The 16,175-nt window shown below is 37.4% G+C and overlaps 2 protein-coding genes across 3 annotated transcripts; both read right to left on the bottom strand.

Moving 5' to 3' along the window:
• Positions 1 to 607: 607 nt before the first annotated feature.
• Positions 608 to 10,217, bottom strand: LOC141611224 (putative germin-like protein 2-1). Of its 2 annotated transcripts, XM_074429722.1 has the most exons (3): positions 10,136 to 10,217; positions 1,475 to 1,796; positions 608 to 1,279 (listed from the first exon to the last, which is right to left on the bottom strand). In XM_074429722.1, exons 2-3 carry the CDS (start codon positions 1,593 to 1,595, stop codon positions 735 to 737), a joined length of 666 nt encoding a protein of 221 aa, XP_074285823.1. In that variant the 5' UTR covers positions 1,596 to 1,796; positions 10,136 to 10,217; the 3' UTR covers positions 608 to 734. The 2 variants fall into 2 exon arrangements, with proteins under 2 accessions (XP_074285823.1, XP_074285813.1); XM_074429712.1 differs by lacking the exon at positions 10,136 to 10,217 and having other exon boundaries at positions 1,475 to 2,020.
• Positions 10,218 to 14,414: 4,197 nt separating this feature from the next.
• On the bottom strand, positions 14,415 to 15,554 carry LOC141586893 (uncharacterized). Its single transcript, XM_074408293.1, has one exon. It carries the CDS (start codon positions 15,552 to 15,554, stop codon positions 14,415 to 14,417), a length of 1,140 nt encoding a protein of 379 aa, XP_074264394.1.
• Positions 15,555 to 16,175: the final 621 nt, after the last annotated feature.

Consider the following 16,175-nt stretch of genomic DNA (forward strand, 5'->3'; position numbering starts at 1 on the left):
ATGTGGAGTATAGCTTATTATTGGTTCAAATAATACACCAACTTTTATTTAGCCTTCCTTCTCAAATTCATTAATCTTTGTCAACCTTCATTCCTTCAAAGTTCAAACTTACATACAATGATGGCGTTTCAATCTGATTTTACCTCTTTGAATTGTTAATATGGAGTTATGGACAATAACAAAAGGGAAAATTCTCTTTAACACCCCTAAATGTTTCTGATTTATCCTTCAACTTTGTAATTTTTAGTATTACACAATACCCTTAAAATTGAATTGTTTGCCTAGTGTAACATTTTTCCGTCCTAACACCGTCGTCAAAACCCGGCTTAAGTTGTACTCCGTAGCCCGTACAATTTGGAAGTGTAAAATTGGTTTGAAGGAGAGGGAGTATAAACGTAAAATACATGCACATCTCCAATAATTATGATAGCCTGCAAACCACGTATACCAGGTAAGCCACCCGAGGGTGACAGGCTCGAAGTCTGTTAGGCATGGACTCAGGCCAAGAATGCTCCACAAGATTTTGCTCTTGAGGAGGCTTGAACCTGGGTCTCCAAGTTTTAACCACTAGACTCCACCCTTGCGGGCACATCTCCAATAATTATGATCATTAGAATAATAGCATTATATATATTATTAATTTCTCACACAATACAAATCCGGAGTACAATATTATAATTCAAAGTTACATACACGAGTGTTTATTTATTCGAAGTAACAAAGACGAGTTAAGTCTAAAATTTGGATTGAAGGTATTTAACAATAGAAGGATCCAACTGGAAGGCCTTGCTTAGAACATCGACGGAAATAGGAGGTTGGGACCCGAATGTTGCATTAGCAATGGTGATAACACCTGGATTTTGGCTGCTGAAAGAAACCAAAGAGACAGCAGGTGTGTTACCAATATTGAACTCAAAATGGATGAGCCCTTGTGGGAAAACAACTATATCTCCTTTCGTAATCATCTTAGTCAAGAACTTGTTTCCACCATTCGGCTGGTTAGATGTCACGAAACCAACATACAGGGTTCCTTCCAAAACGGTTTGTACCTCGGTCCCACGAGGATGTATATGTGGAGGATTCAGTCCAAAAGGTCCAAAGTCGACTCGGGCCATCGATATCCCAAGTGTGTTAAGCCCTGGCAGCTGTGTTGCGCTAACTGTAGTAACCGCTGACCCCTGTGCATTGTTGGTGCTCTTTGGTGTAAGTATTCCATGGAAAATGAAATCGTCTAGCGTCACTCCCATTGGATTCTTGCACAACATTCCATTCACGAACACTACAATAAATAAAAATCCATGCATTTATTAGCCATCATGTTATCAATACTACTGTTTATTATAATCTACTCCTTATTCGACATATAATTGTACGTCTCAGTCACATTTTATATTTATCGTAAAAGTATTTTAATCAAATAAATGTAAACAAATTAAATGATTGGGACGGAGAGAGTAATAAACATTTCACTTACATCCTTTAGCAGGATCAGCTTCTCCAACACAAAAGTCTTGAAGTTGAGTCGGATCGGTAGCATAAGCTACATGTAAAAGCATAGCCAGAAATATGTAGGAAATCATGTTAAGAGCAGCCATATATATATACAGCTACTCGCAATTCTTCAAGGGATAGATTACTGAGATTGTTTGAGTTGGTTACTATTAGATTTAGGAGGTTTACAGGTAACTTGAATTGTGATATTTAGAATAAAATGAAGGTTAGGGGTTTTATAGAGAGACTAACAATGACAATGGCATGCAGTCAACTTTGATTTGGTCATATTTGATGTACTAAATCTACTACGTATATCCGCATGTATTTTAAAATAATGATATTGAGGTCGTACGTGTTTACCACTTCAACGATAGTGGTTGTAAATCAAGCTTAAGAGTACATAGTTAACTTTCATTCTTTAATCCTCATCAACGATTAGGACTTAGGAGAACAAGGGGGACATTTGGTTTAAAAGCTTAAGAGTGTATTTTTTTTTTTTGGTACATGAATTAAGGAAATGAATTTGCACAAAATACACTATCTCACATATAATTGAATTTAGACCACACAAAAAGAAAGGAAAGAGGGAACAAAAACTGACTTAAATGGAAAAGGAAAGAGGGAACAAATAATAGACTTGGAGCCACTTGGAGGCAATGGTGGATCTAGAGGCTAGTAGGGGCGCTTGCCCTTCTGGCGATCGGAAATTTTTTACAAGTCTTTTTGAGTTCCCCTTACATCGTTAATTACCTTTTTTCCCCTACTGAGATTTTTCACTCCCTCTAGGGTCAATTCCTGACTTCGTCACTACTTTGGGGAGTATTATTTGGTTCACTCTAGAGTTGTATGAAGGAGTGAATGGAGTTAGAAACTTAAGGGGAAGGTGGATATGGGATCTAAAGGCTTGGGGTGATTAAAATTCATCACGATGACTCCATTCCAAAATAACCCAACCAAACATTAAAAAGTTTAAATCCATTTTATTCCAACTCTCTTAATCAAAACCCTCTTAATTCTACCTTACACCCTAGAAGAATGGTTGAATAACGGGAAAGCAATGAGATCGTGGAAGGAGAAGAGGTTAGTGCAGCGAACGACTCTTCGTCTTGGAAGCTGACTGTTTTTAATGTCACCATGTTTTGTGTTGTGTTCTCTGTTTTGGTGATTATGTCCTTGTGGCTTGTTGTTTTATTGGATTTTAGATCTCGTTGGGACTCTACTCGCTATAGATCTCTAAGTTATCCCGTCTTATTAATAAAAAAAAAACCCTCTTAATTCTAACCAACAGATTGGATGATTAATCCTCGAAGCTTCGAGTGTTAGGCATTTTCAAATTCTGACTTTTCACAAATTAATGACTAAATTGGTTTCCCGCAAACTGTTAATCATTCCATGAAAGGAAATCAGTTTCATACTCTGATTTGTTCATCTATTTGTTGGCAACAAATCGGCCAAACTACCCAATACATTATCATGGACAAGAGCACAACGACAAATCTTGAATTCATTTTCATATACTCCCTCCGTCCCGATCAATTGTTGTCCTTTGATTTTAGCACAAAGATCAAGGAAAGAGAAGTGAGTCAATTACTAAATGACAAATGGAATAAATTGAGTGTAAATGATCATATTACTCTTACTCATTAAGTTCATTCTTAAAATAGAAAGAATAACAATTGATTGAGAGACCCAAAAATGAAAAAAGGACAATTAACGTGTCTAAGATTAGAGAGTAAAGTAACCAGTTTAGGGGAATTTGATTTGATTGATTAACTAAAGAACTAAGACAAAGAAAATAGTAAAGTAGGTGAATTCAGATGATTTATAAGGTCTTAGATCCAAGCATATATCCACACTCAATAACAATTGATAATTGTAAGACGATTTCAATTACTAATCTTGATTACTCTATCGTGAATGTAAAATTCCAATTCTCCTTACGAATAGTCAATTAAAACGAATCTCGTTCTTAATCAACTCTAACTATTAAACAACCCTAACAATCCGGTTCAAGGTGTAATTCAATAGCAGCAATATAATTTAGAGAATTCGATAGAGAATAAATAGCGCATACAATCCAGTTGCACTTTAGATATTTATGTGAATCGCTTCTAAGTACTAATATCAACGTATCCCGTTCAATACTAATTCTTAGATGTTACTAGTGTAATGTTACCTATTCAATTAACTATACTAACAATAGAATGAAGAAATCGGTTACTAGTTGCGCACCTAGCAATTATAAATCAGCATTCATATAATTAAGAGCTAAACAATTCACAATAATCAAGAAGAGAAATTAAAACATTCAAACTCACAATCGTATTTAGAGTGCTTCAATCGTTTGAATTCAAGATGAAAAATTAGTTACACATAGTCTTGATGAAAATAACAATAGGGTTTTTCTCTAAAAGCTGCGTACGTCTTTTTTAAAACTGAAATACTAAGTTATATAGTAATAGGTAAAAACCACTAGATTAGGAAATAAAGTATTACTACTAATAATAATAATCGGAACAAACCGAGTAAAATAAATAAACAAGCACGAGTCTAACTGATACGTGCATTTTATATAGTCCTTTTAGGCCTTTTTATGCACGTATTTCTATGCTATTATCGTAATTTTATGCTACGAAATGCCCCGAATATGCTACTTTGGTTTGTTTTGCCTTATTTGCAGGAATGGACCAGAAAGTAGTGAAATCGAGCCTTTTACCGTCCGTTTTGCATGCATTTGGAGGAAGAGTGAATTTGGAGCGGAAATATTGCTGTCTCGGGATGCATGAAGTCGTTTCGGGAGCTAAAAAGACAAGACGAAGCTGAAACTAACGAACAAGTAGCTGCTGAAGTTAGATATCACTCGATCGAGTACTTTACTGGTCGATCGAGTGGTTTTGGATGGAATAATAGGTCGATCGAGTACTTTCTTTACTCGATCGATAGGATGCATTTTAGGGTTTACTCGATCGAGTAGTTATTTTACTCGATCGAAGGCTTTGAGCTTAATTCTGGTCGATCGAGTGGTTCTAAGCCACTCGATCGATTGGTTTTCTATGGGCTTGGGCTTTTTAGTTTTATTTCGTCATTAGGTCAAATAAATCCTATTTTCTTATAAATAGGAAGGTAGGACGTCATTTGTATTCTCTCTTCACTTCTTCCACATCTCATACATTACTTTTCCCTCTGGTTACTGTTGAATATTACTTTCTCTATTTTCCGGATCTTTTCCACTGTAACTTTCTTTCTTTCCCTTTTACCTTTTATTTAATTAATGTTTATTGATCTTCTACCCTTTACTCTTGTTCTTTATTTAATTATGTCTAGCTAATTTTTCTGCTAGGATTAGGGGATTCGATGAATGAATATTAATTGCTAATTAGGTTTACGGTTTTGTCGTTGTTGTTTTAGTCTATGCTGTTAATCGCTGCTATAATTGTATCCTGCTAGTTGAATCGATGCAATTAGCCTTTTAATTTTGGTAAGCCTTGACCTGGACCGGAAGGTTGGAAAGGGTGAGACCTGCAGTGAACAATAGAATACTTTAGTGAGGGCAGAAGCTAAGCTAGTAGTATTTTAGGGCGAATTGAGACCGGAAGGAGATATTCGTTGCCCCTTAGACCGACACATCGACTAATCTGTGACCTTAGCTGCAATTGACTGATAATCATTGATGACCCGACATCCTAGTCCCTTTTTCTTATTATTAATCTCTCTTTTTATTTCCTCTTGCCTTTATTTCAGTAGTTTAATTAAATCAATTAAAAACCCCATCTTGTGACCTCAGACGGACTAAATTGACAAGTAGATAGTGACCGCCTCCCTGTGGAGATCGACCCTACTTACCGCTGACTTCTGTTAGTTGTACTTAGGTATTTATTTTTGGTACTGAAACGACGGTATCAAATTTTGGCGTCGTTGCCGGGGAGGCAACTACTTTATTTATTTGTTTAATTCTGTCTGTTTTTAACCTCAAGGGATTTTTCCCTTGAGGCCGTTCTAATCTTTTTCTTTAATGCTGTTTTGATAGGCCCCACAGGTCCTACCTAGACAGTTCTAGGTAAAAGATCGTCAAGGGGAAGGCTTGAGTACCTTTGACCCGTCACCTATGTTCCATTATATGGCACAGCAGGTGATTTACTGCGGGAGATGTAATGCTGCTGAGCACAATGCAGCTTTTTGCATGGCAGAAAATGACGAGGTCTACGCATTCAAGCAGCGTAGACGAGCTAGTCAACCTTCTGTAGTTGTGCCGCCACATCCACCCTATCAGCGAGGCTATCAAAAGCCTTCATTTATCTGGCCACCGCAACAACAAGCTCCTCCTCCCGATAGACGAAAGAAGAGATCATGAGTGAAATCCTTGATGAAAGCACTTGCACTCAAAAGGCAAGAATATGATAGACAGGTTTGTGCGCAAATTGATGAGCTCGAGTCTGACATAGCTCAGCTAGCTGCTGAGTCGAAAATTAGGCAACTAGAGGAAGCCTGTGTTACCTACGCAGAGAGCGGTTTTTCCCATGAAGAACCCATGTTACCTAATGTTGATGATGACTTTTATGACTCGGATAGCGAAGTTCTATCAGATAATGATGTCCTACACGAGGATTCCAGCACTGTATAGCAAGAATCACTCGATCGAGTGAAATATATTGGTCGATCGAGTGAAACATCTGAAGAAAGGTTCGATCGAGCAGAAAATTCCACTCGATCGAACAGTTGCTTAGAGGAAGTACTCGATCGAGTTGATTTATGTACTCGATCGAGTGCTTATCATGAGGAAAGCTTTCGATCGAGTAATAATTCTGCTCGATCGAGTGGTTTGGCCAGCGAGAGCAATGATTTGTTACTTGGGTTCGTTTTAGACGACAATTTTGATGACGATAATGGTTACGGTGAATCTCCCCTTTTCAAAGCCGAGTTAGATGCGCTTGAGGCTGCGATTTACGGGACGGAATCCACTGAGGAAGGTAACGAGAAGACAGCTGAGTCGGCAATTGCTCCTAGCACGGATGAGGTAATAAATTCTTTTGTCAATGATTCCGACTTTGAGAGCAACCAACCTGAGGTAGTTAGCAATAATTTCATTATTGTTGGTATTAATAGTACGCTATCTCATATGACTCTCATTTTTTCTTCTTCCGATGCTCTACCCCCTCCCAGTTGGTCAATTAATTTAATGATTTTTCACCATTCTTATCATTTCAATTTTTTTAATCTGAAACGATATCCTAATTTATTGTTAATTGCTCCTGAGCTCCTTTATTTTGTGGACAAATTTAGGAGCTGTCATAGGAAATTTGTTAGGCTTAAACAGTTTTACATTTTTATTTCCTATATCTTTATTCCACTGTGGTGCTACTTACATTTTTGTGTAGCACATGCGCAGCTGTTTGATCGGTTGCTGCGCGCTTTGAGCTGTTTTGACCAGGCTAATTAAATAGAGGCTCGAAGAAAAGAAGGCCGAGTTGGGACCTGTCTGAAACAAGCGTTGCCCGGGAGGCAACCCGGAGATTTTATCTTTAGTTATTTTTCAAACATTGCATTTTATTTCAGTTTTAATTGTAATAATTGGTCTTTGTACCATAGACTATATCAGTTATGCTTGCTTTGTTAGTTTTGTGGGCTGTTATGTTGCGTCTTTGCAGGAACATACTGAGGATGACTCGATCGAGTACTTTTTGTACTCGATCGAGAACTTTTGCTACTGTTCTTACTCGATCGAGCACAAATTCTACTCGATCGAGTACCTGCTAAAAGATGACCACTCGATCGAGTGCCCATTTCCTCGATCGAGCTGTTTAGGATGTCCAGTTCACTTGATCGACCGTTATTCTCTCTTTATCGAGTTGCTTTTGACTTGGTTCGCTTCCTGTGATGCTGATGGAGCTATTTAGCGACCTCCCACGTTGCTGGCTGGTTTGGGGAGGTCCCTACTTCACGTTATCCTGTAAGCTTTCCGTATTTACTCTCTTTCTCTTTTAGTTTGCATTTCCTTTCCATGTTTTGGTACAATGAGGGCATTGTACGGTTTGGTTTGGAGAGGTTATGCATCCATATCTGTGTCTGCATGTTGTTTTTATTGCATTTCTGTTATCATGTTTAATTTCTGTATGCATTGCATTATTATTTCCATAAAATTCAAAAAAATCTCATAAAAATTGAAAAATTAGAAAAATTTCAAAAAATTCACGTTTCATTTAGCATATAGGTTGAGTCGGAACGGTAGATTTCAATGATGAAATTGCTCTGCGATTGTCTTTTTGTTTAAGCCTTGCATTGAACTATATATTCTTTTAGCTTTGTCTTTTGCATATCTACGAGTTAATGTTAAATTTAGCTGAACGAATAGACTTGACCTGAAATTTTGGCAAACTACCTATATATTCTAAGGATTTAGAGCCGTATAAACTGGTGTCATTTATGACCGGTTTCATGTAGGATCGTGAGTAGTTACTCCTTGCATAGCATGTTCATCAATTTGCACGTATATGAAATTCAATTGCTTTTTGCCTGCATACATTCGGGTTAGTGGTTGGTGTCACATGCAGGGAGGTGCTTACAATTTCCTTTTCTTTCATTTTTACCCATTTAACTCCACATTAGCCAAATTTGCCTGTTGACCCTTAGCTACATCCAAATTTAGTCTGCCTTGTCAAGCTAGTTTAGTGTGTTATTGCGGTATATTTTTCATTGAGCCGAGTTTGGTTTGTATCTGATTATTGGAGTTGGTATTTAATGAAGAAAGGGAGGATGAAGAAAAAAAAGAAGGAAAATAAAACGTGAAAAGAAAAAAAGAAGAAAAAAAAAAAAGAATCGAAAAAAGAGAAATGGTGAAGAAAGAAACCGAGAAAAAGGAAAAAAATTGAAAAAGGATGTTGTTTGATGAGATGGTTTCGCTCCTATGCTTTATCTGTATCTTTTGAGGAGTATTTTCAGTTCGGTTTGGTGAGTTTTGTGCCAAATGAAGGGTGCATGTGCTTAATTCTACAATTGAGTTGGAAATGGATGTTGTTATATGGTTTTGTTTAGGAACTAGCTTGATCACCTATACCTCCACATTCCCATAAATGTTTTGCCTTTTCTTACCCATTGCCTCACTTTACCATATTTTTGTAAGCCCTCGGCTGTGACAGGATCTTGTTTGGTTGGAATGTATGTACGGTAGCTAGAACTGTCTATCATATTAGTTGCATGCATGTTTATGTGGGTCGTAGTCTAGGTGAGCGGCTATATTTCTTTCTCTCTTACATATATATGTTCACCCTTTACTTCATGAGAGAAGAGTGACCCGTGAGAGTCCATTATTAAAGGTCTTCCAAGGTCGACGGTTCAGCTTTATTATGAACATCCTATAACTCGTTTGCATTTGACTGTTTTGCTATAAGTGCTAGTTTGCTTGCATTAAATTGGTTTAAGTGGGCATTTGTAGCTAGCTCTGAGTTATCTTTTCCGTTCCATTAGTTTGCATTTAGTTTACTCGAGGACGAGTAAAGGTTTGGTTTGGGGAGATTTGATACGTGCATTTTATATAGTCCTTTTAGGCCTTTTTATGCACGTATTTCTATGCTATTATCGTAGTTTTATGCTACGAAATGCCCCGAATATGCTACTTTGGTTTGTTTTGCCTTATTTGCAGGAATGGACCAGAAAGTAGTGAAATCGAGCCTTTTACCGTCCGTTTTGCATGCATTTGGAGGAAGAGTGAATTTGGAGCGGAAATATTGTTGTCTCGGGATGCATGAAGCCGTTTCGGGAGCTAAAAAGACAAGTCGAAGCTGAAACTAACGAGCAAGTAGCTGCTGAAGTTAGATATCACTCGATCGAGTACTTTACTGGTCGATCGAGTGGTTTTGGATGGAATAATAGGTCGATCGAGTACTTTCTTTACTCGATCGATAGGATGCATTTTAGGGTTTACTCGATCGAGTAGTTATTTTACTCGATCGAAGGCTTTGTGATGCAGGAGCAATGTGTAAAACGAAGTATTGGAAAGAATTCTGTCGAAATGAAGATTATTGAACACTCGACAGGACTGTTCAGAATGCTCAAGTATTATTCAGGCAAGTTCACGTGTTTACTTGGCATCCAAGGTAGTGATGTCGGGACTTCTTACCAAAAGGAGTCATATCCTAGTTTAATTATATTTAGGTAATAAGTATTTTGTGTTCAAATAGGATTATCTTATTTTCCTAAGTCAAGTTGGTGTAATACTTTCCTAATTTATTTAGGAATTTAGTTTCCTAATTTTAGATAAAGTAGTTGTTATTTCCTAATTAGTTTAGGAAATTTTATTATTTTTAGGGAGTTTAAGGTTGGTCTATTTAGTATAAATAAGGGTCATTGTATTCAGTCTTACACAAATACATTGAGTTGAGAATTAATACAAGTTTTCTTGTTGCTTATTGCTTGCGAGCTTTGAGTGTCTTATTTCTTTCTTGTGAGGGAGAGATTAGAGTGTGGTTGATCCTTGCGAGGCGAGAGTCACAAAAACCAGTCGTGTGTTACAATCAAATTCCTTGCGAGGGAGGAGGGAGTGATCACGTCATATCTTTTAATTTTTGCTCAAAAACATATAAAAATCAAATAAACAGTTTAATATTCCGCTGCGTATTTTACAACACAATCGAACAGTCCAACGTACTGTTCAAACCCATAAAATCGACCAGATTTTACATCAAATTGGTATCAGAGCTTCGGCTCTTGATTTCCTTAAATCTAAGACGGTCCTAGGGTTTTTAATCGTTCGTTCATAGAGCTGCCATGTCTAGAAGGCGATGTAAAGATTTTGAAGCATTGGAGTACAAATTCCTATTGAAGGAATTAGAAAGAGGGCTTGATCGTTTTTCTGCCAAGTTGGATAATCTTGAAAGAACACTTATTCGATCTTATGAAACAAAGAAAGAAGAAGTGAAGATTGAGTCTTTTGAAGTTGTTCACAACAATGAAGAAGAAAAGGAGCAGGCCGTGAAGAATGTCAAAGAAACTGAAGAGAGTAAAATCTTTTCTGGGGAAAGTCGAATAGAAGGTGATTCTTCGTTTAATTTTGATTTACCACCTGTCTACGATGATTTTGAAGATGATCAACAAGAAGAAGTGGTTCGCAATTTACATCTCCAAACTAGTTCGACCAAGGAAGAAGATATTATGTTTGTTAATATTCATGAGGAAGAAGAAAAGCATGACGAAAACAAGCTTCAAGAAGAGCAAGACGTTCACGAAGAAGTGACAATAAAGCATGCACAGAACAATACAGGTGACTGTCAGATTGTGGAGATGCCTTATCTTGCCCAAACAGACAGCTCAAAAGATTGTTCGAATATGGATGTTCATCAAGACGGAGAAGAGCATGTAGAGAACAAGGTGGAAGAGGGCTTCGTTGATGACCTGCTTGTGCGTGATCAAGAAGTGTTACCGAATCTGTCCAAGACGGAAACAAACAAAGCTAATCTGGTAATCGGTAAGGTAATGCCGCGTGTTGGTAATTGTTCGGATTTTCAGTTTAACAAAAAGTATCAATCACCACTCGAAGTATCAATTGACAAGAAACTCTACGGTGGGGGTTGTCAATACTGTTTGTTGTTGAATTCGGTTCATGTGGGAGCTGATCACGGTCGTTTTACTAGCACCTATTTCGAATTTTCTGGTTTTGTGCAAGGAGGGAGGTGGGGTGGAAGGCACAAGCAAAGATTGTTTAAAAGCTACAAAAGAAGAAGACACAAAAACCGATGGTTCAAGGGGACTAGGTTTAAGAACAAAAGAAAGAGTCATATAAGCTGCATAAGAATCACTACTATCATGATTAAGATGGGATGGTTCATATTTGATCCGGGAGGCAGATGGTCCAAGAATCGGGTCGATTCTTTTTTTAAGAAAGGGAGAATGATGCAGGAGCAATGTGTAAAACGAAGTATTGGAAAGAATTCTGTCGAAATGAAGATTATTGAACACTCGACAGGACTGTTCAGAATGCTCAAGTATTATTCAGGCAAGTTCACGTGTTTACTTGGCATCCAAGGTAGTGATGTCGAGACTTCTTACCAAAAGGAGTCATATCCTAGTTTAATTATATTTAGGTAATAAGTATTTTGTGTTCAAATAGGATTATCTTATTTTCCTAAGTCAAGTTGGTGTAATACTTTCCTAATTTATTTAGGAATTTAGTTTCCTAATTTTAGATAGAGTAGTTGTTATTTCCTAATTAGTTTAGGAAAGTTTATTATTTTTAGGGAGTTTAAGGTTGGTCTATTTAGTATAAATAAGGGTCATTGTATTCAGTCTTACACAAATACATTGAGTTGAGAATTAATACAAGTTTTCTTGTTGCTTATTGCTTGCGAGCTTTGAGTGTCTTATTTCTTTCTTGTGAGGGAGAGATTAGAGTGTGGTTGATCCTTGCGAGGTGAGAGTCACAAAAACCAGTCGTGTGTTACAATCAAATTCCTTGCGAGGGAGGAGGGAGTGATCACGTCATATCTTTTAATTTTTGCTCAAAAACATATAAAAATCAAATAAACAGTTTAATATTCCGCTGCGTATTTTACAACACAATCGAACAGTCCAACGTACTGTTCAAACCCATAAAATCGACCAGATTTTACATCACTTTGAGCTTAATTCTGGTCGATCGAGTGGTTCTAAGCCACTCGATCGAGTGGTTTTCTATGGGCTTGGGCTTTTTAGTTTTATTTCGTCATTAGGTCAAATAAATCCTATTTTCTTATAAATAGGAAGGTAGGACGTCATTTGTACTCTGATCTCTTCACTTCTTCCACATCTCGTACGTTACTTTTCCCTCTGGTTACTGTTGAATATTACTTTCTCTATTTTCCGGATCTTTTCCACTGTAACTTTCTTTCTTTCCCTTTTACCTTTTATTTAATTAATGTTTATTGATCTTCTACCCTTTACTCTTGTTCTTTATTTAATTATGTCTAGCTAATTTTTCTGCTAGGATTTGGGGATTCGATGAATGAATATTAATTGCTAATTAGGTTTACGGTTTTGTCGTTGTTGTTTTAGTCTATGTTGTTAATCGCTGCTATAATTGTATCCTGCTAGTTGAATCGATGCAATTAGCCTTTTAATTTTGGTAAGCCTTGACCTGGACCGGAAGGTTGGAAAGGGTGAGACCTGCAGTGAACAATAGAATACTTTAGTGAGGGCGGAAGCTAAGCTAGTAGTATTTTAGGGCGAATTGAGACCGGAAGGAGATATTCGTTGCCCCTTAGACCGACACATCGACTAATATGTGACCTTAGCTGCAATTGACTGATAATCATTGATGACCCGACATCCTAGTCCCCTTTTCTTATTATTAATCTCTCTTTTTATTTCCTCTTGCCTTTATTTCAGTAGTTTAATTAAATCAATTAAAACCCCCATCTTGTGACCTCAGACGGACTAAATTGACAAGTAGATAGTGACCGCCTCCCTGTGGAGATCGACCCTACTTACCGCTGACTTCTGTTAGTTGTACTTATGTATTTATTTTTGGTACTGAAACGACGGTATCACTAACGATGCTGAATTACGCGACCAAAGCACAAACAAATGCCAAATGTAGGTCGCGCTTCGGTCGCGCCTAAGTCGAACGTCAGTCGCGAAAAACGTTGCTGCCAAATTTGTTTTCTCTTTCTTACGCACGCATGAATAGTGCGACATATGCTCGTGCACGCCTCCCAAGGTATGTTCATAGGTCTTTTAGCCCACCTATCCTCACGCTTAGATTCCGTCTTTGACATACAAAACCGACCCATAATATCTTCTTTATCGTTTTCAAGCTTCATCTTCAACTTTGGGATCTAAGTTCCGCCATTGTTACTTCAACTCGGCACCGATTTCTCAAATCCAATTACAAACTCTTTCAAATAACTAAAGAACAAGAGTAATCGGTAGTTACATGATATAACTCACAAAGTACCGCTTTTGACACTTGAACTTCACCAATTCGACCCTCTTAATACATAGTAAAACCGTCTCATCAGACAACAAATGACCGGGACAGAGGGAGTAATTTCTTACATTTACCATGATTATAAGATTTGAAGTTTCTAAATTAACCATTTTATTAATTTGTTTGAAATTCAAATTATAGAGGAGGGAAATGAAAATAAGTAAGGAACAGTTATATTTCGGGTGGTATCTAAATTAGGCATTATCTGGTGGCGCTATCTCATTTTCCTTAGATAACTAAACGAGATAGTGGTACTACATCGTGGATATATTTTACTTGTTCACGTCCTTTAATTCTTGTTTGTCAAGCTAAGGATAAAATCCAGCTCTAATCCGAAAGACCGTTCTTCTTAAATATTTTATAAAGTAACTTCTATGTTATACTTAGACCATCCCCAAGCAAAAGGTCGACTTAATTGGGTCAATTGGAATTTTTTCTCTTAATCACACCTTATTAATCTTGACCCACCTTCACCCTCCCAAGCAAAAGGTCACGACCTAGGTCACCAACCAATCATTTTTCCACTTTCCAATATTTCCAATTATTTACCATATTCACTACCCCACCAAAACCTCTCTCTTACTTCCACTTTATTTAGTTTTTTTTTTTTTTGGGTTTTAAATGTTGTAACTAATAAAATTGTGACACATGGAGGGTCAATTAGTGGGTCAATTTACTCTACCTTAGGTCACAAATTGACCTTTTCTACCTTGGGTCATCCTAATCCTCCTCTTAATTTGTAATTAACTTGACCCAAGCAAGGTCATGACCTACCAATTGACCTTGCATGGGGATGGTCTTAGTATTTTTAAATTCGTTAAGTTAATCTTTACATCAAACATAAGATTCTGCATTTGATCTTACTGCGACAACAGTTTTTACATGATATCTTAAGGAAGCCGAGAATGAAATGTAACTCGAACAAATCTTTTTTTTTTTTTTTTTTTGACAACTGTAAATAAAGGTTTTACAATCTCATTGCATGACGGGCTACGTCATGCGCTACTGTATTAAGGTGCCTAGGAATATAATAGAAACCTAAACAGTGAAAAGATGCATAATACTTATTACAATCTCGCAGAATGCCCTTAATAGAATGGCTTGCTCTTTCTAATCCTGCAATTTGCGTGATCAATTGTAGGCAATCAGACGCCACTTCCAAGTGAAGAATAGCCCTTCCTTCCGCCCATTTTAAGACTTCCAATATACCCAATGCCTCTGCCTGCAACGGAGATTCCGCCCGCATTTTCCTGCCTTCCTTTGTCACGACCATACCATTGCTGTCATATCCCACCCATCCTATAGCTGCATTGAAGTTTTTGTCCCAGCTAGCGTCCACCTTTACCCGTGTAGTTCGGCAAAGATGGTAGTTTCCAATAATGAGTACTGGGTGACCATTCTTAATCGCCAAGTTATATTGTGAGAGCACTTCTTCCTGCAAGTCAGTAGGGAATTGCCTATTCGTATTCCTCTTCGCTTGTAATCGAAAACCACTAAGACTGTTGTCTATACTCATCGCAATGGACTGGAAAAGGACCTGTTCAGGGAGTAAGGACCCTTCAAAAACCATTTTATTCTGAAGTGTCCATAAACCCCAGAGCGTGGCTAAGAATCTAAGTACTCTCTGCTCCCCCTCCTGAAGTTTATCAAGGTACCGGACCCAGTTAATAATCCATTCTCCAATATCGACCATTTCCGATCCCTCCGTTCGGATTCCTAAATCGGAACCCGCCCATACCCTAGCAGACACGCTACAATCCCTGAAAACATGTTGGGCCGTTTCCACGTGATCTTGGCTATGACTGCACAATTTACACTCAAAATTCTCCCCAATCCTTCGTTTTTCAAACTCCTTACCCACAGGTAGGGTACCTGTAATAATTTTCCAAACGAGGATCTTCCAGTTGTTTGGACCCGGTAGGTTCCATAAACGTGATTTGCAGAAGTTTTTCCCCATCTCACTTACCCTTTTCTTATCTTTAGCAGATCCTTTTTTGTGGAAAAACTTCTGGAAAATTAATCCATAACCGCTCTTAACAGAATACTCTCCATCCCTTGTGTACGGCCAAAAAACCTCATCTTTAATCTGCGATTGACATAGTGGCATGGCAAGAATACGGGCAGCGTAAATTTCTTGGAACAAAGACCTCACAAACTCGAACAAATTAAGTGTCAACAAAAATACACATAACTCAAAACATTCAATAATATAAAAGGGGTCATATAAAAGTATACGTCCATAATTTGATGTACTAATGTTCTACGTATATCCGTATGTATAATAAAATAATGATATTGAGGACTTGATGAGGTCGTACGTGTTTGTTTACCACTTCTACAGTTCTACGATAGTGGTTGTAAATTATAATTAAATAATCAAACGAGATTATGTTACTACAGCTTGGATTGATTTTACCTGCTCACGTCTTTAAATACTTATTTGTCAAGCTAAGGATATAATCTACACTCTTATCCGGAAGACCGGTTCTTCTTACATATTTTGTACTGTACAAGTAGTAAAGGACCGTCAAAGTCATTTGTTTATTTTTGGTTTTAGCACAAAAATCAAGTAAGATGAGAAGGCCAATTATTTGATGACAATGACCAAATTGAGCGTGGAGGATCATATTGTTCATCAAAAACATTTCCAAAATAAAAAGGTAAATAATTAATTCAACACCAAAAAAAGAAATAAGTAAGAAAATGACCGAAATAGGAGTACATACCA

The sequence above is a fragment of the Silene latifolia genome, chromosome 1, assembly GCF_048544455.1.
Source record: "Silene latifolia isolate original U9 population chromosome 1, ASM4854445v1, whole genome shotgun sequence".
In the NCBI taxonomy this organism is placed as follows: domain Eukaryota; kingdom Viridiplantae; phylum Streptophyta; class Magnoliopsida; order Caryophyllales; family Caryophyllaceae; genus Silene; species Silene latifolia.

Bases quoted from the DNA above. Each gene is read 5' to 3' on its own strand.
- LOC141586893 (XM_074408293.1), bottom strand. From the start codon at position 15,554: ATGCCACTATGTCAATCGCAGATTAAAGATGAGGTTTTTTGGCCGTAC.
- LOC141611224 (XM_074429722.1), bottom strand. From the start codon at position 1,595: ATGGCTGCTCTTAACATGATTTCCTACATATTTCTGGCTATGCTTTTA. The intron at 1,280-1,474 runs GTAAGTGAAATG...TATTTATTGTAG, and splicing joins AGCTGATCCTGCTAAAGGAT to TGTTCGTGAATGGAATGTTG.